Source organism: Podarcis pityusensis, assembly GCF_964106645.2.
Source record: "Podarcis pityusensis genome assembly, chromosome: Z".
In the NCBI taxonomy this organism is placed as follows: domain Eukaryota; kingdom Metazoa; phylum Chordata; class Lepidosauria; order Squamata; family Lacertidae; genus Podarcis; species Podarcis pityusensis.
Genome location: NC_138044.1, coordinates 3,201,662 through 3,222,889, shown reverse-complemented (window position 1 = coordinate 3,222,889; position 21,228 = coordinate 3,201,662). Strand labels below are relative to the sequence as shown.

Sequence of the window (21,228 nt, the reverse complement as noted above, 5' to 3'; positions counted from 1 at the left end):
AGCACTGAAAAATGTATAGACGCAACTGATGACGCGTGCGGGCACTAGTAAGAAAAAAGGTCAACCAGAGTCATCTCTACCACTACCCTATAACTGAATTCAGTGGGACTTGCTTTGTGGGACTTAGCTGTGCGCACACACGGACACACACACATATATATATACAGATGAAGAAGAGTTTCATGGCCTGTTTTCAATCTGTGTGGGGCAGGGCCTGAGCTCAATGTTGGAACGTGTATTTTATTCAGAAGGTCCCGGCTCAGTCTCTAGGATCTCCAGATATGCCTGGAAAAAATTATCTGCCTGAAACCCTGGAAAGCTGTGACACAGTGCAAGGCAACCTCCCATGTTTTGCATTTTTGAAAAACCATGCGTTCTTAATATGTTACATTCCTAAATAAGCAAGTGTTACCACAGGCCATCTCAGTGAGGCTGAGCCCCTGGGGTTGTCTCCAGTGTTCGCCGTTAACTCAGAGTAGACCCACTGAAAGTGATAGCTATGACTTCCCTAGTAACATACATTTCAATGGGTCTGCTCTGAGTAGAACTTATTTGGACACAACCATTAAGTTGTTTGTGTTGGTCTCACCCTGCAAAGCACGGGCCCAGGAGATTCCCTCCCACCCACCGTCTAAATCTGAACAGAGTCTTGCTTTATATTACAATATTTCCTAAAGCCTGTCCACGCCAAGCCAGACTCCTCAATCCTGATCCCTTGTTCAAAATGCAGCAAGACGCTATCTCCCACCCCAGGCCAAAAAATGGTCTTATATTCAATCTTTTGGTTGCAACAACAACTTGACAGCTCAATTTGTATTCCATGTTAAAGGGCAGGGCTCCCATTTGTAACACCACAATTTTTAAATACTTAATAACTGTGTGATGTTCTATTAATATTCTCTGGACTGCATTTAGACCCAACCATCACTTGTGGGCTTGTGGTTGGGTGTCTTGAGTCATGAGGATAAACCACATGGCAGTGACCCTTTTTCATAAAAGGGAACCAAACACTCCTTTTTGCCTCTGGCCAACTTATTTTACGAGGGAAAGGAATGACCCTGCCTATCTCATGGCTGATTTTATTGCTGAACAAGCTATGTTTCCTTTCTTGATCAAAACAAAATAAAATGCAGTCATACCTCGGGTTATTGACACTTCAGGTTGCACGTTTTCGGGATACAGACGCGCCGAAACCCGGAAGTACTGGAACGGGTTACTTCCGGGTTTTGGCACTCAAGCAGATATCTTTTGGTATCTGAAGAAGTGTGCATGCACACGAAAGCTCATACCAATAACTAACTTAGTTGGTCTCTAAGGTGCTACTGGAAGGCATTTTTTATTTTTAATTTTTAATTTTTATTTTATTTATTTTATTTTGTTTCGACTACGGCAGACCAACACAGCTACCTACCTGTAACTACTGCTTTCTTGATAAATGGATGAGATGAGACAAGGAAGGAGCTGCCCTTTACAGCTCAATATCAAGAGCTGTTCTCGCCCACCCCCCTTAATATAAACGTTTGCTTCAAAGTAAAAGGAAAATAGGATTTTAAATCAGAAGCACTGCCCATCATGGCAAACAAGATACAATTCCACAATGTGCACATCAACATTGTAAACTTTGGCTGCTTTTAAACCTGTTTATTGCCATCCCTTTGGCAAAGGAATTCTGGGTAATCTGGTATGGGTGCCAGTCACTCACTGCAGTCTATAATGAAATGAAGCAGGTTACTGAATTTAGAATTCTGCACATCCAGCGATTGCTATACCAAAGAACTAATGCCAGGAAATAAGCCTTGCAATGATGAGCATGTTTGCCAACTCAATTGCCATCCCGGAAAGCTCATCAACTACTATTCCCTCCTAATTTAAAGGTGTTTATAAGAGACAGAGGTCTAATAACCAGGGCCGTCTTACCCATTAGGGTTAGTGGCGCCCTGCGCCATGGCGCCCACCAATCAGGGCGCCCAGCAGGGGGCGTCTGGGACTGATCAGGAACAGCTGCGAGGGCATGCTGGGCAGCGGCGGCAGCAACAGCAGCTCTTCCTACAGCCAGCTATGTTCTCTTGCTTCCTGCTTGGGAGAGAAGGCAGCGATGTGCAGAGCTGTGCGGCGCCCTTCTCCCTCCTGCCCGCCCCGCAGCAGTAGCAGGGAGGATGGGGAGGGGCACCGAGAATGTTGCCCCCCGTCCCTTCCATTGAGGAAAAAGGTGGAGGAGGGATTCATTCAGATTTGGGGTGGGAGGGGAAAGCTGTGGGGGGTGCGCACTACCATTAGGACTCAGTTCAGAGGTAAGGATGGACTTGAGAGAGTGCTCTCCATGCAGTTGGTTAAAAACAAACACCAACAAAATGTCATTTAAAGACAGGGGCCGGTTTTAAGGGCCTATTAGATTCAGCAGGGCTTACTCTCAGGCAAGTGCAGTTAGTTTTGGATCCTTTTTAGGTTCAGGAGGTCACTGCTTTACACCCATACCCACCCACCCAATATTTGAAAACGTCATCTTTGTACTTAAACACAAAATGGCCGGGGACTTCATTCTCTGTGTTTTTATCAATTTATTTAAAGAACAACAAACTGGTGATTGCTTTAACTTTTTGATATGTGTTGATTTGAATCATGAGGATGAATTAGAAGAACAGCTGAGTCTTGAATGAGTCTTGCTTTAGAATTGAGGACTTCACTAGATTTTCTTCTGCCTTATTTTATTTTGTTCTAAGGGCTTGTTAGAGATAATGTGTAAATGTGGTGTCAGCTCCCTAAAAAAAAGGTCAACAAGTCTGCCCCCCCCCCCTTAAAAAAGGTCAACAACTCTGGGAAACGGGGGGAGGGGAGGGCCATCGGAGGGATCTTTGCACCACAGCGCCGGATATGCCCTGCTAATAACCAACAACTTCTGTCAAAACTAAGGAGACTTGTTTCATGTATCTCATCATGGAACTACATCTAGCCAGACAGAACTATGGGCTAGTAACCTTGGGAATCAGATTTTCCTCAAGAGCCTTCCAATTCTTGACATGGTAAATTCATCCAGAAAGGACACAGCTCAATGTAAATCCTGATGTGTGATTCAGCTTAGACCTATCCAGTTCTGGCCCTCTACCCTTCACAAACAAGCAGACCCCGTTTCCTTGAGAGCTTAACAACATAAGCAGCCATAACCACAGCTCCGGAGGAGAGGAGAGCAGGTAGGAGATATTTAAAACAAACACACGAACCAAAAGCACCTTTTCTACTCAAACTAACCCCATGGTGAAGGGGAGGTCCCACTGGAAGCAGCAACCATGTGCCTACACCTCCTTTTATCCCACATAAGGTTGGTGGACATTAGGTGTCTGGCTCAGGTCTCTGCGTGTCGTTCTCCCCATCCTCGCCTTCGCTCAGCTGCTGCAACTCCAGGCGTGTCTGACGGTTGCATTCCAACAGCTCCTTCAAGCGGGCGTGCAGGTGGTCGTTCTTCTCCTCCAGGTGATCCAAACAAGAGTTGATCTGGTCCAGCATAGAATTTATAGCTGCATATTCTGGTTGGGGAAAGCAGAGTGAGAGGGAGTAAGATGACCTGAGTACAAAAATCAGACCTTTTGTTCTAGCATGAATTGACAGTGCAAAATTAAGTCAGTAGCCAGTGGCACCCACAAACAGAATAAGACCTGGGTTCAAGGTCCATATCAACCAGACAGCCGCTAATTCAGGGGCAGGGAAGCCATTTCCCTCTTAATTCTGCTGGACTACATCATTTCTGCGGGACTTGACATCTTTCTGCAGGGCCTGCAAGACAGAGCTGTTCCACCTGGCCTTTGGTTTGGACTCAGTCTGACCCTCCCCTTATGGTTTTGACTTTTAAAATGAGGCTGCATTTTAAATTGCATTTTAACCTGTATTTTAAATTGTTTAGAAGGTCGGCGGTTCGAATCCCGTGACGGGGTGAGCTCCCGTTGCTCGGTCCCTGCTCCTGCCCACCTAGCAGTTCAAAAGCACGTCAGAGTGCAAGTAGATAAATAGGTACTGCTCTGGCGGGAAGGTAAACAGTGTTTCCGTGTGCTGCTCTGGTTCACCAGAAGTGGCTTAGTCATGCTGGCCACATGACCCGGAAGCTGCACACCGGCTCCCTCGGCCAATAAAGTGAGATGAGTGCCGCAACTGCAGAGTCAGCCACAACTGGACCTAATGGTCAGGGGTCCCTTTCACTTTACCTTTACCTTACTGAAATTTTATTGGTATTAGCCACACTGAGCCTGCCTCTGGCTGGGAGGGCAGGGTATAAATAAATTTTTTTATTATTATTATCATCATCATCATCCCAATGGGAGTCCAACACCTGGGAGGCCACAGAATCCACTTGAAACAGGTTGTCAGGCAGGCAGGCAGGCACAGAAAGACTCAACCATGGGATTTAACTGAATAGATCAAATCAACAAAAATGTACACATGGGAGAAAAACAGTTTTAAATTACCGTACTTGTAGCAAACTGCAGGTGTACTTGTATGGAAAATTATTCTAAAGTGTTTAAATCTGCCCGGTTACCAGGCAGAGACTTTAAAGAAAAAAATTGATTTAAATAATTTAAATCAATCAAACTGCCTCTGGGGACTTCAGCTCTAAGAGCCACAGTCAATGGCAAATGGGTGCAGGATTGTAACCAGAGTTAGACATGTCCTCCAAACATGCACACATTTGCTGCGCTAAGAGTGAGAAGCTAAGACTTTCCCCTGATGTTATATCTTTCCATCTGAAGGGATTTGGTAGTTGCATGAAGTAAACCCTTCAACAATAGGAGTCCCCAACCCTGTCAGTCTGAAGATCCACTGCCCAGACATAGTTTCACCAGACTATTATTATTTATTCTTTAAACTTCATATGAGGATCACAGGACAGTTTGCAATATAAAAACACAGAAATACATAGCCTAGTAGCAAACAAAAACAATACCACCACCCCTAGTCCATAGACTGTTTAGCCATAGGCCTGGTAGAAGAGGTATGTTTTCACCTGGTGCCTAAAGGTATGCAATGAAGGCTCCAGGTGAGCCTCCCTGGAAAGAGCATCCCACAAATTGGAAGCCACTGCAGGAAATTCTCATGTTGCCACCCTCTGGACCTCTTGTGGAGGAAGCACACAAAGAAGGGCCTCAGAGGATGATTGCAGGGTCCCAGACTGTTTATACAAGGAGAGGCAGTCCTGAAGGTATTGTGGTCCTGAGCTATTTAAGGCTTCATAGGTCAAAACCAGCACTTTGAATTGGACCTGGAAACCAACTGACAGCTAGTTCACTTGGGCCAGGATCAGTGTAATATGTCCAACCGTCTTGCCCCTTAAGCCAATGTCGCTGTTGAATTCTGCACCAGATTTCTGAAGTTTCTGAACTGTCTCCAGAGGTGGCCCCACAGAGCCAGCCCCAGGTATAACGCTGACCTAGAAGTTATCAGAGCACGGACAACAGAAGTTAGGCTATCCTTGTTCAGATAGGGGAGCAGCTGGGTCACCAGCAGAAGCTGATGGGAGACACTCTGTGAATAACTAAAACGAATAATGAAGCCTAGAAATCAGTAAGAATGGTTCCAGATTTGTTAATAATAATAATAATAATAATAATAATAATAATAATAATAATTTATTATTTATACCCCGCCCATCTGACTGGGTTTCCCCAGCCACTCTGGGCGGCTTTCAATGGAATATTAAAATACAATAGTCTATTAAATATTAAAAGCTTCCCTAAACAGGGCTGCCTTCAGATGTCTTCTAAAAGTCTGGTAGTTGTTCTTCTCTTTGACATCTGGTGGGAGGGTGTTCCACAGGGCGGGTGCCACTACCAAGAAGGCCCTCTGCCTGGTTCCCTGTAACTTGGCTTCTCGCAATGAGGGAACCGCCAGAAGGCCCTCAGTGCTGGACCTCAGTGTCCGGGCAGAACGATGGGGGTAGAGATGCTCCTTCAGGTATACTGGCCGTTTAGGGCTTTAAAGGTCAGCACCAACACTTTGAATTGTGCTCGGAAATGTACTGGGAGCCTGGACATAGTAGTTTTCTACAGGAAGGGATTATTGTTATTTAATATTGAAGAAAGCTAGACTATGGGGAGCCTGTACTTGTATGGTAAAGAGGCACGGTTCCTACAGGTTACTCAGCAAGGCTCAAACCTGTTTTACTCCTAATGCTGCAATCCTATACGTGCTATGTAAAGGTAAAGGTAAAGGGACCCCTGACCATTAGGTCCAGTCGTGACTGACTCTGGGGTTGCGGTGCTCATCTGGCTTTACTGGCCGAGGGAGCCGGCGTACAGCTTCTGGGTCATGTGGCCAGCATGACTAAGCCGCTTCTGGCAAACCAGAGCAGCGCACGGAAACGCCGTTTACCTTCCCGCTGGAGCGGTACCTATTTATCTACTTGCACTTTGACGTGCTTTCGAACTGCTAGGTGGGCAGGAGCAGGGACCGAGAAACGGGAGCTCACAGGAATCACGGGATTCGAACCGCGGACCTTCTGATCGGCAAGTCCTCGCTCTGTGGTTTAACCCACAGCGCCACCCGCGTCCCTCATACGTGCTCTGTACCAGGGGCCAAATGCAGTCTCTCTACCTGACCATCAGGACCCTCCCCGGACGGCACCCCTCGAGAACCCCGCTTCACCCGCTCCTTGAGCATTTTTTCCTTGGCTGGAACGTGCCCTTGAACTCTGACGACGACTCTTCCTCGCCTGAGTAAGAGAGGAGCGCGTGAAAACCAGCCTGATGCTGCGCACAGGTAGAACTGACGTTTGCGAGGGCCGGAGTGTTTGATCTCAGGTAAGTGCATGTAGGATCCCGCACCGATATGACTGAAGGCTTAGAAACTGCGCTATCAAACCCAGCCAGCGATTTAAAGAATGGAGGGCTGTGTTGAAAAGGGGACATGGCGGGAGAGGGGCGCTGCTGCTTTTGGAAGGCTTAATCCGTGTTACCTGCCTCCCCGAAGCCATTGTGGTCCTCGCCGTCCTCCCGCTCCTCTTCCTCGCCCCTCCCCAGGCTCAGGTGCGGCTCTCCATTGGGGCCTGACATCGCTGCCCAGGCGAGCACGGAAATCGCCTCCCAGGTTTGCAAAGCGGGTGGGTGTGTAAGGGGTTAAGCCCCGCCCCTTGCTTCCCGGATGGAACGCGGAGACGCTGTTGCAAAAGGGCGAGCCACGCCCCCTTTTCCCCACGCTGTCAGCTTCCATTGAGCCCTCTAGCTAGGTTTTTTCAGCCTTGACGGAGCGGGGGAGAAGGAGAACCGAGCTGTCAAAAAGGAAGTAAACACCCCAAGTGTAAAAGTAAATAGTGTGTGTGGGATAGTACGCATTTTAAGTGACAAGCTTTATCCACTTTCAAATCTATACTGGATTTGAAACTGGTTTCACGTCCGTGCGTCCCCCACCAACAATTTAATTTTATTGGTTTTCATTTTCAAAAATACAAATGTTGCTGCACAGAAATACAAATTTGTTTGCAAATGCTCACAGCAACTGAAGGGAGGAACAGCAATCCAAAGATAAGTTAGCAGAAATTGAAAACTAAATACTGTATTGACAGCCATTGGAGAAAACCCAAGCAGTTAATTTGCAATGTGATATGTTATGAGGTAGGATGTTAAACTGGAGAATACAGAAAAGCAATAGTTTAAAAACTGTCGGTATTTTGGATTTACATGTTTCACTTTCCGTCTCTTCACTACTAGTTGTGCATACCTGAATTAAAACTAAAAAATAATAAGGAATGGAGGAGAAGAGAATGACGAAGGGGGAGAGGAGGTAAAATAATCTGGATATGACAGACTGCATTACGCACTGCAGGTACTGCTCTGCCACATGCTCCATCATTTGTGTAATTGATAAAATCATACCAAACCACATAGAAATTGCCGTGTTTCTTTTGTCCTCTTGCCATTTTAAATTTTTGTGTCTGTTAGAAATTGGTTTCATTTATGGAATTCATTATAGAATTTTTATTTCGTTTACTCATTTGTGTCTGTTAGAAATTGGTTGTTTTTAAATGCATGAATTTTTATTTGCTGTTGTTGTTTGTTAATTTTTTATACTGTCCTTCATCCGAGGATCACAGAGGTGTAGCCAGGCGGGGCAGGGGGCACTGGGCGCCATACTGTGGGGGGCGGCACTTATCATGGGGCCTGCAGTGTGCCCAAGTCACGCATCTCTCCTGGGACTGATGTGGTGGTCAAAATGCTTGTGTCCACCTGCAGCCTCCCACTCTACAGCTGCGGGAGAGGTGGCAGTAAGTCTCCACGCAGCGCCCTGCCCCAGCTTACCCCACGCAATGGGCAGTTCACTCTTCCCCTGAGCGCAGGGCACACACACCAACCACCCTGGGCACCTGAGGGCTAGCTACGCTGCTGCAAACAATGAAAACAATAACACACTTCTTCTCCAGTTTTAAAGACCATGGATTGCTTAATTAGCCAAAGGTCTGGGAGAAGGCTTAGTGCCTAAATATATGTAGAGAATGTGTGCCAGGCGACCCTCCCTGGAGAGTGTTATGTAATGAAGTTCTCACCCTGGGCCAGCAGGGGAATACTGTAGATAGTTTTCACTCAGGTCCACATATGCAGATAAGGAATTGAAAGTGACGTTCAGTGATTGGATAGTTACAGAAAATGGTTACTGTTGCGTTGTAGTGGAGCTCTATATAAGCAAGCTGGCTGAACCCCTCAGCTCAGTTCTGTTCTGGCCTGTGAATAAACAAGAGCTGTTTGAAGAATCACTGTGTCATCTGATATGTTCACCCACAACTTAACACTGGCAACGAAGGTGGGATGGATGGACATCAGAGCACAGCCAGATGCGGCCACCCTCTGAATGAGGAGCCAACACAGAAAAGGCTCGTTCTAGTGTTGCCACCCTCGGGACCTCTCATAGGGGTCACACAAAGAAGGGTTTTCAATGATGCAGGGTTCAAGTTAGTTCATACACAGTGGAACCTCGTTTGTCAAACATAATCCGTTCCGGAAGACCGTTCGACTTCTGAAACGTTCAGCAAACGAGGCACAAAGAGCGGTCGGCAGAGTTAATGCAGAAAAAAAGGAAAAAACCGCAGCGGAAGCCATTTGACTTTTGAGGCGTGTTTGAAAATGGAAGCAATTACTCCCGGGTTTTTGGCATTCAGAAACCGAAACGTTCGGCTTCCAAGATGCTCAAAAATTGAGGTACCACTGCACTGTATTTTTATGCAATATATTGTATATTGATTAAAACATTGGTTTTAATTATGATTGCACAACATGCAGTGGTAGCAACTCCTGAGAAGTAAAATTTCACTTAGTGAAAAGTTAAAGCAGATTAAAGGTGCTTTCAAGGTGTCACTATTGTGAGGTGGAGTTCAATCATCTGCTGGCAACTTTAAGTTGTCTTTGTTTGTTTTGCTTATTCCATCTATATCCCACCTCTTCCTCCAAGGAGCTTGGGGTGGTGTCCATGGTTCTCCCCCTCCTTATTTAATTCCCACAACACTGTGAGGGTAGGTTAGGCTGAGAGGTAGCAACACACCCAGTGAGCCTCATCGCGAAGGAGGGTGGGTGTGGAATTTGAACCCTAGTCTCTCAAATCCTAGTCTGGCACTCTAACCAAAATGTGGGGTATAAATAAATATATTAAAAATATTGATGTTAATTATGATAATAATACCACACTGGCATATATGCAGATCATTTTTTCTACATTTGGGGTTATTTTGGGTGGTTGGTTTTTTTGTTCTGTTTTTACATTTGGGATCATTTCACATTCATTTTTACTGTGAAGTCTCTTCAATATATTTTATGAGAAGCAATTCATAGATAGACTCCAATAAGCGAACATTCACTGTGTTGCACTGTGCTGCAGTACACTCATCACACTGCAGTGTTAAAGGAGATTATTAGTACTAGTAGGAAGCAATTTCTAGGGGGAGCTGCCAGCCTCGTTTCCTGCGCCTTGAACTGAAAAAATCTGATCACCCTAATTGCATCTGAATTGACAGATGCAAGCATTGCGGAATCAATTTGGCGCCCTCCTGATGTTGGACTCTAACTCCCATCAGCCTCAGCCAGCGTGCATGATGGGAGTTGTAGTCCTACGTCACCATGTAGGCTGCTCCTGGCAAGGAGGTTGATGACGGAGGGGAGGAAAGGTCAAAATCTGTGGCTTTGACAAGCCACGCCCCGTCTGCTTAAATTATATGGTTATGGAGAGGGTGGGCACCAGGCAAAGATCGGAAGGGCAAGAAACTGTCTTCATAATTGGAAGCTGCACCACAAAATGCATACAGATCCCCAAACTGGAGGCCTTTTTTGTGTGTTTCTGAAGTTCCTCCTTTTGCAAAGAAGACGGGGAGGTTTATTTTGTCATGCTGGATTGTGCTTGAATTTTTATAGCAGGTTGCATAAACGCTCTTGCAATGCATGGGATAAGAGTTATTCTCAGTATCATAATCATAACCAACCCACTCATACCCACCTTAGTTTTCTTTTTGAGTAAAGCATGCATAAAGGTAAAGGGACCCCTGACCATTAGGTCCAGTCGTGGCCGACTGAGGTTGCGGCGCTCATCTCGCTTTACTGGCCAAGGGAGCCGGCGTACAGCTTCTGGGTCATGTGGCCAGCATGACTAAGCCGCTTCTGGCAAATCAGAGCAGTGGACAGAAACGCCGTTTACCTTCCCGCCGGAGCGGTACCTATTTATCTACTTGCACTTTGACGTGCTTTAGAACTGCTAGGTTGGCAGGAGCAGGGACCGAGCAACGGGAGCTCACCCCGTCACGGGGATTCGAACCACTGACCTTCTGATCGGCAAGTCCTAGGCTCTGTGGTTTAACCCACATAGGAGGCGTGAAATAACCTTAAGCCCTACTAAGTGCAGTGAAAGAAACTGACCCCCCCAACACACACAAAGTGGGCGCTGCATCCCCGAGTGGAGGGCTCAGGGCCCGCGTGCCAGGCTGCAATCTCCCCTCCCCACACACTTTCATGGGAGCATGAAATTCGGTGCAACTTGCTTCCTGGTACCCCTACTTTAGGGGCAACTAGCCTGGACAGGCTCAAGTAAGAGTAATCCCCCTTAAAATGATTCTCACAGCCTGATTTGCCTCAGGATTGAACACATTTTCCGGCGAAGACATTTTCAGTCGTGTTTTCTTCTCCCTTCTCCCAATATTTGTTGCTGCCGAATGTCATTTTCTTTTTCTAATTTATCTAAACTGTATAATCTATTGTTGGAGTGGCATACAAAGGATGAAAAAGTTAAATCTGTGGTGATAGATTGGGCAAGAGATGTGGGACATAACATAATGTTTCAAGACTGGGAAAGGTTGTGGAGGAAGGGGGGTCAAGTTCACTGCATGTACAGTGTTAAAGGAAAATATGAAAATGATGTATAGATGGTACTTAACTTCTGTAAAATTAGCAAGGATATATCACAATAGTGATAATCTATGTTGGAAATGTAAAGAAAAAGAAGGAACCTTTTATCATATGTGGTGGACCTGCCCCAGAGTGAAAGACTTCTGGGAGAAGATTTATAATGAATTGAAAAAAACGTTGAAATATACATTTATTAAGAAACCAGAGGCCTTTTTTCTTGGAATAACAGGTTTGGAATTGCCCAAGAAAGATGTTAGATTGTTTTTGTATGCCACAACTGCTGCTAGGATTTTATTGGCCAAGGATTGGAAAACACAAGAAGTGCCAACAGTGGAGGAATGGCAGATGAAGATGATGGACTTTTGGGAGCTAGCCGACCTGACTGGAAGAGTCCGCGACCAGAAGGAGGAGGAGCACCAGGAGGAATGGATGAAATTTAAAGACTATTTAGCTAAATATGCTAAGATAACTTTAATAGAAGGATTTAAATATGTGATGTTATAGAACAATATGTTTAAAGTTAAATATGAAAAGAAGGAAAGATGTTAATTGACTAAGTAAATCTTATGAGAAATCAGTTTTGGAAAACTGTTACAATGACATACATTGAAACTCAGCCAGGGGGATTCGAGGAAGTCACCTAACAATGTTAACAAAAGTGGAATTATTACAGTTAGGATTTATGTTTGTTATTAATTTGGAAAATTCAATTAAAAAAAATTGGGGGTGAAAAAGAATGTCATTTTCTTTTTCTGCATTATATTTCAGATCCCTTTCTGTATTTTTTTCATTTTAGTTTTTAACTTGTGAACCACGCAGAGGACTTTTGTCGTTAGGTGGAATATGAATGAATATTGGAAAGAAATAAACAAACAAATGATGGGAAGAACCACGCTGAGAAACCCAACTGAGCGATAAACCCAATCCGATACATTACTGCGCAGCGCGGCGCATGCGATGCAATGCGATTTAAAAAAAATAAAAATCAGTGTAGGGCTGCGCACGTGCATTTCAGGCCGGAGCTTCAAAAATCTTGCAAATCTGGTAGGGGCTCTGTCTCTTTAAATCCCCTTTTGTTATATTCCTAAACTTCCGGACCCTCCCGCGCCGCTTTTTTCCCTCCGGAGAGCGAAGATGGCAGCGTCTTGCTGCGGCAGCTGCGTGAAGGGCTTCTGCCAAATTGCACGAAGGAGTCTCCTGGTCTCCGTGGGGGCCGGGAGTCGGGGCCGTTGCATCGCCTCCTCCGGCGCGGGCAGCTATGGGCGAGGCTGGCCCGGGGCAGGGAGACCCCTTCTGCTGGGGGCAGTCTTTGCCCTTGGGGGCGCCTTTGGCGCTTACCGGACCCTCCAGCGCCGCTTCCGAGGCCAGAAGCCTCTCGCGAGGCAAGAGGCGTCCAAGGTGAGGCGGGAAGGGAAGCGGAACGGGGCGCTCTCCTCCAGGGAAGGTTTCTGCCGGCGCCTCTTTCGTTGCGCGGCTCCTGAATGGCAGGGGGTTGGGCTAGATGACCACTGGGGGTACCCCTCCCGACTCCGCAGTTTTGTGAAGCTCCCTTCCAGCTGGTAACAAAGGGAGCGGCCTGCTCTGGCTGGCAATGCGTTTGGCACCAGCTTGCCCGCACGTGCCAAAAAGTGCAGTGCAATGCAGTGCATAATAATATACGCAGTGCTTTTTTTCCTGGGGGTACGCAGGGGTACGCATACCCTAAACATTTTGGGAATCTTTGTATTTTTTTGTCCATTTACTGTAATTATTTCCCCCGATTTGAACTTTCAAATGGTGAATTTCTTGAGTCATAATGAGAGTACCCCTAAATATATATATATTTTAGAAAAAAGCGCTGATAATATGTACCTAAACCCTCTTGCTTCTCTGGGTGGAGGACAGAAAGAGAGGCAAGGGAGGGTGTCTAGAAGTTTCTACTTTAATATGGGTGAAATTCACATTCATTGGTCCACCCACTTTTGCCTAAGGCTCTGCCTGCATGTGGCCCTTAGAAAGTTGCCCATGTGGAATTGTGGCCCTTGGGTCCACAGTGGCTGGCAGCAATGGCTCTGTTTCAGAGCAGGAGACATTCCCAGCTTGGAATTGCCACTGTGGATTGAACCTGGGTCACAGCCCAGCCTAAGGTGGGTCATAGGAGCAGAACGACCACCATACAGTTATATGTGGAGAAAGGTGTTTGGGATAAATAAGGGTTCTGGGTCTGCAAAGGTTGCAAATTGCTAACCCAACTTATTGGTGGTCTTCAGCCAGTGAGTTTGGCTTGCATCTCAGGTGGGTAGCAACAGCAGCATCACTGATACCATACTAATAAATGTATAAGTAAATTATTTTTTAAAATATTTCTCTGTTAGTTTAAAACTCTTTACCTGTTTCTGTGTTGTTTTCTCATGAAAATCAATTTTTAAAAATTAAAAAAAAAACCTCTTGCCATCCAGCAACACTCTTACCTTGTAAGCAGTTTAAAAGAGCCACCAGTGCAAACTGTTGTAGCTGATAAATAAAAGTGATTCTCCATTGCACCTGGAGGGGAAATGCGGATTTGAAAAGTTTGAGCATGAGGAACCTGACGCTTATTCCACTTATTTGGAATAGGGATAGGGAACAGAAGAGCTGTGCTCAATCTGGCGGATTCCGCATTCCCCTTTATGATGTGTATGTAGTAAGTGGATGGAGTCAGTCAGTCAGTTTTATTGCACATAGCCAAAGGCTGCTGCAGTGTACACAGAATCATTCAACAATTAAAAGAAAATACGCTGGATTAATACAAAAAACTTAAAACATTTATATTATCAAGACATTACCTACTCTAAGCAGAGCTATAAAAGTACCTTAATATACAGGTTAAGACATTAAACAATAAAATTTATAGGCTAAAATCATCACATGGACACTAATATATTAAAAAATAATGTTAATTAATACAATGTGCAATTATATTCAGAGTTTGGTGATAAAGGTAGAATATAGCTTGATGTAGACAGGGTCAAATAAATTCATCTCCTTTACAGTTGGTGGCTACCTTGGCTATATAATTTGCTCTAATTTTCCTAGCGGCAGTTGCAAAGAGTGCTACACGCCAGGTCACATACTTATCTGTGTCTGCGAGGAGATATAAAATCATGTCAGAGGGGTTCTGGCCAGGGGACCTTGTCCTTATAGGTGCTAAAAATCGTTCTCTTGCTTCATTATATAAGGGGCAGTGCAAGATGTAATGCATAAGGTCCTCTACTTCAGGACATCCCCTAATGCAAACACGTTCGTTTGTTGGTATGCCTCTGTGTCTCCCATCTCTATAAGCAGATAGACTAGAGAAAAGTGTTCGTCCCTCTCTCATCACACTAGAAGTCAGGGTGGGACATCCAGTGAAGCTGAATGTTCAGGACCACCGGCAGAGAAAAAGAAGTCCATCAGAAGACGGTAATGGCCACCAACATGGATGGCTTCAAAGCAGGACTGGACAAATTCACGGAGGAGAATGCTATCCATGGCTCCCAGGCATGATGGCTATGCCTTGCTTCCACGGTTGGAGGCACTATTAATAAAAATAAAAATAAAAATATTTATTTATACCCCGCCCATCTGGCTGAGTTTCCCCAGCCACTCTGGGCGGCTTCCAATCAAGTGTTAAAAACAATACAACATTAAATATTAAAAACTTCCCTAAACAGGGCTGCCTTCAGATGTCTTTTAAAAATAAGATAGATGCTTATTTCCTTCACATCTGACGGGAGGGCTTTCCACAGGGCGGGTGCCAATACCGAGAAGGCCCTCTGCCTGGTTCCCTGTAACTTGGCTTCTCGCAGGGAGGGAACCGCCAGAAGGTCCTCGGCGCTGGACCTCAGTGCCCGGGCAGAATGATGGAGGTGGAGACGCTCCTTCAGGTATACTGGACCGAGGCCGTTTAGGGCTTTAAAGGTCAGCACCAACACTTTGAATTGTGCTCGGAAACCGGTCTCAGGACCGGTGTTGTTATGTGGTCCCAGCGGCCTCTCCCAGTCACCAGTCTTTTGCTTTTGAATGCCAGTTGCTGGAGAATGCCCTTGTGCTTGGGAACTTCTCCTTGGGGCATCTGGTTGGCCACCCTGAGAACCAGATGCTGCATGAAATGGACCCCCTTGGACTGATCCAGCAGAGCTCTTCTATTCTTATGTTCCTCAAAGTGGCCTGGGAGGTGCTGCCAGGAAGCCCCCCCACCTCAGTAGAGAGCCAAAGCAAGGCTACTCAGGGTAGACTGCTTCTGGCCATGAGGGCTCCTTTAAGCTGTCGTAATAAGCAGCTTTTTGTAGCCTTATTCCTCTGCCTGTGATAAACGCTGCTTTTTTTGGGGGGGGGGGAGGTATTTCTTTAGCCAGATTAGTGATGCCCTTGACATCTCTGCCTGTTCAGCTCCCAGAAGAGAACCTGCAGTTGACCCTCTACCAGTACAAGACCTGCCCCTTCTGCAGCAAGGTCCGAGCTTTCCTGGATTATCATGGGCTGCCTTATGAAGTCGTGGAGGTGAATCCAGTCATGCGGAACGAGATTAAGTTCTCTGCCTACAGGAAAGTGCCCATTCTCCTTGCCAGCACTGGAAGCACAGTGGTGAGTTTCTGGTTTGGCAATTTAAGCTCCTTGGTTTATTTTACCTGGTGTGCCTGTTGCAGGGGGTGCAGAGAAGGGCCTAATATTCTACGGGGATTCATAGTGTGTTTTAATTATGGATTTTTATACTTTATATATTATATATTTCATAATCAACAGGGGTCTTGAACCCTGGTCTCCTAAGTCCCAGTCCAACATGCTAACTAATACCACCACCACCCCTGCGTGATCTTTCGCTTTGGAAGTCTGAAGACAACATCATTCACCTTTTTTAATTTAAAAAAAATTGGTCAAGCGCCAGTGAACAATAACTGACTCGTTTTAATTGGAGCATGTAAGCTCGCATTAATTTTATTGTATCTACCTGATATTATCATGGTGTCTACCAAAGCAATGTAATGCATTCAAATACAGGATCAAAACCCTAAAGCAGAGCTTTCCAAACGTTTCATGTTGATGACACATTTTTTAGACATGTGTCATTTCGCAATACAGTAATTCCATTTCATTAGCAAACTGGAGATTCAATTAATCTCTTTCCATTCCCGGAAGGAGCGCAGGGAGTGTTCACACGACACATCTATAAACTGCAGCCAATGCACTTAACTTGTTGTGGCACACAGTTTGGAAAGCTCTGCCCTAACGACAAAACCTCTTCTAGGTTTGGTACCTACATGGATGGATCAAGTTTTTGTGTAACACTGTGCTTCGCTCTCTCCCCCCTCATCCCCCAGCAATTGAATGACTCTTCTGTGATCATCAGTGCATTTAAAACCTACCTCGTTTCCAGGTAAGGGGTTTTTAAAATAAGAATAAAATGCTGAGCTTATTGCAAATAAAACCATCCTTATATGTCTACAGATTGGTTTTTGTATCCCTTTATGATTTTAGGGATTTGGGGCAGTTTTAGGACTTGCCCCAAACACAAACTTGTCTGAAACTGGAAACTAGTAGGGTGTTCCCCAGGTTGGGGTTTTGTGTAGGTGCAGCTCTTGAAAATAACAGATTACATTATGCATTTATGAAGCTCAGGATTTTATTTTTTGTTTCTTAGAATTCTTAAGCAATGCTGGGTATTTTCAGCTAGTCTGCTATATATTTTGGAAGGTTCACTTGTACGGACGCCATTTTGAACCAATATGGCAGACGGAACCTTTCAAAACAGCACTGATTCTCTTGTTGTTTCTTCCAAGTTTTTGAGCAACACTAGGCACTTTCTGTTGGTGCCCAGAAATGATTGGTCAGAGTTAGTCTAACGTAGCCATTGTCTTATTTCAGGAGATGTTCTTATTGAACCCCTCTCCTTCTGTCACTGCCTGGTCATGGGATGGGGAGGATGGAATATAAAGTGTGTGGTTGTTCTTTGACTTCTGCTTTTATTTCCCTAGGAGGAGTTTGGACGAGATTATGTCATACTACCCTGCTATGAAAGCCACAAATGACCGGGGCAAGGAGGTGATTGAGTATGGCAACAAATACTGGCTTATGCTGGATGAAAAGGAGACTCGGAATCTTTATCCTGTCAAGGAAGCAAGGGTGTAGGTATTAACACAGAGACCCTTCATTAGACAACACAGCCTTGATTCTGTTGCCCCATGGCTGCTATTGTATAAGGAAAAACAGTTATGCAAGCTGTCCTTTTGATTATCTGTGTGTTCAAAAAAGTATGGGAGTCCCCACCCAAATTATCACTTCAGAATGTGAGTGGGGATGGTTTGATTGCATGCTACCCTGTCCCAAAAATCAGCTTATTGGAGAAAAATGTTATACAGTGGTACCTCGGGTTACATACGCTTCAGGTTACAGATGCTTCAGGTTACAGACTCCGCTAACCCAGAAATAGTGCTTCAGGTTAAGAACTTTGCTTCAGGATGAGAACAGAAATTGTGCTCCGGCGGCAGCAGGAGGCCCCATTAGCTAAAGTGGTGCTTCAGGTTAAGAACAGTTTCAGGTTAAGTACGGACCTCCGGAACGAATTAAGTACTTAACCCGAGGTACCATTGTACTAGGATCCTTCCAACTGATGTGGGAAATTCTTGACAGAGATGAGCATACGATATCAGCAGTTGTGCTGGGATGTAAGGATTCCCGGGACCCCTGAGGTATCCTGCATCCAAGTTGTTCTGGGCTTTGTAAATCAATATAAGAACCTTGAACCTGACTTGGTAGCAAATGGGCAGCTGGAGCAGCTGTTTTAACAGTGGCATTGCTTGTTCTCACAACTAGAAGCTCCCATCAGCAATCTGGCTGCAACATTCTGCACCAGCTGGAGCTTCTGAAACAGACCCATCGTGTGCACCGGAAGCATTTACTGTGTAAAACAATAAGATGGTAAAAAATTGAAATAAAATATATATGACAGTGAACTCAGTAATGTAAAACATTATGTGTATTTTCTCATACTTTGTTGCCATAGTGCACAGTAAACATGCTCTACTTTTCTATAAACAAATTATTTTGTCTTTCGGAAGCAGACTCCTCCCCCCCCCACCCCCCGGCCAAGTCTTGTGCTGATCTTATTATTTATTTCATAAAATGTGTGTACATTTTGATGGTAAGACAAAACAATCTCAGAGTGGTTTAGCTGTGATCGGTTCTTATCTGTGTTTTGGAATGTGGTGCTGGGATCAGCCACTGTGTTGTTCTTTGGATATTGTTAGACTCCAACTCCCATCAACCCCAGCTAGCGTGGCCAATGGCCAGGGAGGGTGGAAGCTGTAATCCCAACAATACCTGGAGACACCACGTTGGCTTCTGATCTGTAGAACCATAGAATTGCAGAGTTGGAAGGGACCCTGAGAACCATCTAGTCCAGCCCCCTGCAGTGCAGGAATAGGCAGCTGTCTCATACGAGGATCAAACCAGCAACCTTGGTGTTATCAGCACCACATTCTAGCCAACTGAGCTATCCAGGCTAATAGTTTAGTTTTAAGGGACTTTACAACCTGGTGGCACCTTTTATCTCCCCACCCGGGTTTATCCAGCTCTTTGTCGTCAATCCCACGTGCAAAAAAAGTCTCGGCTTTTCCTGTCTTGTTTGCAGGGAGGAAATGAAATGGAGGCAGTGGGCGGACGATTGGCTTGTGCACCTCATCTCGCCCAATGTTTACCGCACAGCTGGCGAGGCCCTGGCATCTTTCGACTACATAGTGCATGAGGGCAAGTTTGGCACAATCGAAGGCTTCTTTGCCAAATACGTTGGGGCTGCTGCGATGTTCTTCATCAGCAAAAGGCTAAAGGCCAGGTTGGTACTTCTGAAATTTTAAGGCTCAAGGGTAACATCTTCATTTTATCTTCCGCTTCTTGACTTCAAGGACAGCCAGACTGCTGTCGGTTGTTGAGGCTAATCAGGGGCGGCCCATCCCATTTTGCCCCATGGAGAAACCAAGTAGCAATGTAGTACGCAGGAACGCCCTGGCTCTTGCATAACTTGGTGGGTGCCAATGCCTTCTCTAAACCATGGGTAGGCAAACTAAGGCCTGGGGGCCGGATCTGGCTCAATCGCCTTCTAAATCCGGCCCTTGGACGGTCCGGAAATCAGCGTGTTTTTACATGAGTAGATTGTGTGCTTTTATTTAAAATGCATCTCTGGGTTATTTGTGGGGCATAGGAATTCATTCATCTTTTCTTTCTTTCAAAATATAGTCTGGCTCCCCATAAGGTCAGAGGGACAGTGGACCGGCCCCCTGCTGAAAAAGTTTGCTGATCCCTGCTGTAAAGCATAACTGCCCAGCTTCTGCAACCAGGGGTGGGGGAAATGAGTGGCCGTGTCACATGCCAGAACACCTCCCTCTCGCCGCCGCCAGGGGAAGCAGTGGGGCAGGCAGAGCTCTTCCTCTTGCACTTTTGCCACTGGGGTTCCTTGATATGGTTCCCTTTTATGTCTGCTTGTGTTTGACCAGGTCATTAATTAATATCTGGCACCTATTTAAAAAGCAAGGGGCCTTAGGAATTCTTCCTGAAGTCAGTGAGATGATGATTCATCATGATGTACAGCAACCCTCCAGCTTTATTTTGCTGAGTAATATGGGAACACATTTATATGCTAACTTCTTTATTTACTTGGAAGATTTTGTATCTCACCTTTTTTGCCAAGACACCCAAACTGCTTTACAAATTTGAAATACTAAAAGAATATAAAAGTGGGTCCTCTCATGCTGATTGAGAGCCGGTGGTACAAGCTGCCTGGCGCTGAGCTTGTCTATTCGGTTCATATGTTAGTGGTCTTAATATTACACCTGATTGCCTCTGTTTGAATTTATGTTCTTGGCAAGACCTGATGGCTGATCTGTCTTCAGGATCAGCAGTCCTTCTTCAGTTTGCTCAGGAAGCTTCAGTTGCCGTCCCACCTAGATAATCATAAAAGGATCCTAGATGGAATCGTATTCTAGAGTAGACCCACTGCAATCAATGCTCGGGTCTAACCTAAGTCCATTTATTTCAGTGAATCCACTTTGAGTGTGACTTAGCCAGAGACAGCCCTTTTTCTGTTATCCTCTTTAAGATTCAGAATCCTTACAAGGATACTGTGATATTGTCATAATGGGTAGATTTGGGTAGTATCCAATGGTAGCCCTATTAAATTAATGGACATTACTAACTTTGGTAAGAACATAAAAGCCTTCGGCCTCAGGCCAGTGGCCCATCAAGTCCAGCTTCCTGTTCTCACAGTGGCCAACATCATGTCCATGGGAAACCTGCAAGTGCAACCTGGACAAGAGCGCTCCCCTTCCCCACAACGGGTAACATTGATTAGAGTGGGTCTACTCTGAGTAGAACTTAGTTACCCATAACCCATTATTATGAATTCCAGTGTGTTAATTTTTTCCGTAATTCGCTTTGCCTGCGGGAAGATTTGAAAAAAATCTAATGAATTAACTAAACTGATCGTATGTCTCTGTTTTTAGTTTTGTTGCTTCTTATCCCTAGACTTGGAATCCTAACCAAAAAAAAAAAAAAAAAGTTTGCTGTTTTGCAAGGCGTGTCTAAGGTTGAAGAAATGTGAATGAAGAAAATTCATCAGTTGTGGAAGCTTTAAAGTCATCTCCTCCCCCCCCTCCCCAAATTCTCTCTTTGCAGGCACCACCTGCAGGATAATGTCAGGGAAGACTTGTACAAAGCAGTGGACGACTGGGTGGAAGCTGTCGGCCACCACAGAATGTTCATGGGCGGATCCCAGCCAAACCTTGCAGATCTGGTAAGAACCTGGCAAGTGGCCATTGGAAACCACCACCATTCTGGGGAGGAATGGTGGCAGGCTAGTCATCGACTGCTGACACTCCCATTG

At 45.3% G+C, this 21,228-nt stretch overlaps 2 protein-coding genes and 1 long non-coding RNA gene across 3 annotated transcripts in view; 1 reads left to right on the top strand and 2 right to left on the bottom strand.

Moving 5' to 3' along the window:
• Positions 1 to 2,538: 2,538 nt before the first annotated feature.
• Positions 2,539 to 7,102, bottom strand: BBLN (bublin coiled coil protein). Its single transcript, XM_080991047.1, has 2 exons — positions 6,938 to 7,102; positions 2,539 to 3,521 (listed from the first exon to the last, which is right to left on the bottom strand). Exons 1-2 carry the CDS (start codon positions 7,032 to 7,034, stop codon positions 3,328 to 3,330), a joined length of 291 nt encoding a protein of 96 aa, XP_080847173.1. The 5' UTR covers positions 7,035 to 7,102; the 3' UTR covers positions 2,539 to 3,327.
• Positions 7,103 to 12,459: 5,357 nt separating this feature from the next.
• Positions 12,460 to 21,228, top strand: part of PTGES2 (prostaglandin E synthase 2) — a 12,457-nt gene continuing 3,688 nt past the window's right edge. Inside the window, exons 1-6 of the mRNA XM_080990979.1 lie at positions 12,460 to 12,755; positions 15,747 to 15,941; positions 16,676 to 16,731; positions 17,330 to 17,479; positions 18,985 to 19,185; positions 21,021 to 21,138. Of these exons, the coding sequence (XP_080847105.1) occupies positions 12,492 to 12,755; positions 15,747 to 15,941; positions 16,676 to 16,731; positions 17,330 to 17,479; positions 18,985 to 19,185; positions 21,021 to 21,138 (984 nt within the window). The 5' untranslated portion in view covers positions 12,460 to 12,491. The remainder of the gene's footprint in view (positions 12,756 to 15,746; positions 15,942 to 16,675; positions 16,732 to 17,329; positions 17,480 to 18,984; positions 19,186 to 21,020; positions 21,139 to 21,228) is intronic.
• LOC308468648 overlaps positions 19,979 to 21,228 on the bottom strand; it is a 25,534-nt gene continuing 24,284 nt past the window's right edge. The window contains exon 2 of the long non-coding RNA XR_013981769.1: positions 19,979 to 20,290. This is a non-coding gene — a long non-coding RNA (uncharacterized lncRNA). The remainder of the gene's footprint in view (positions 20,291 to 21,228) is intronic.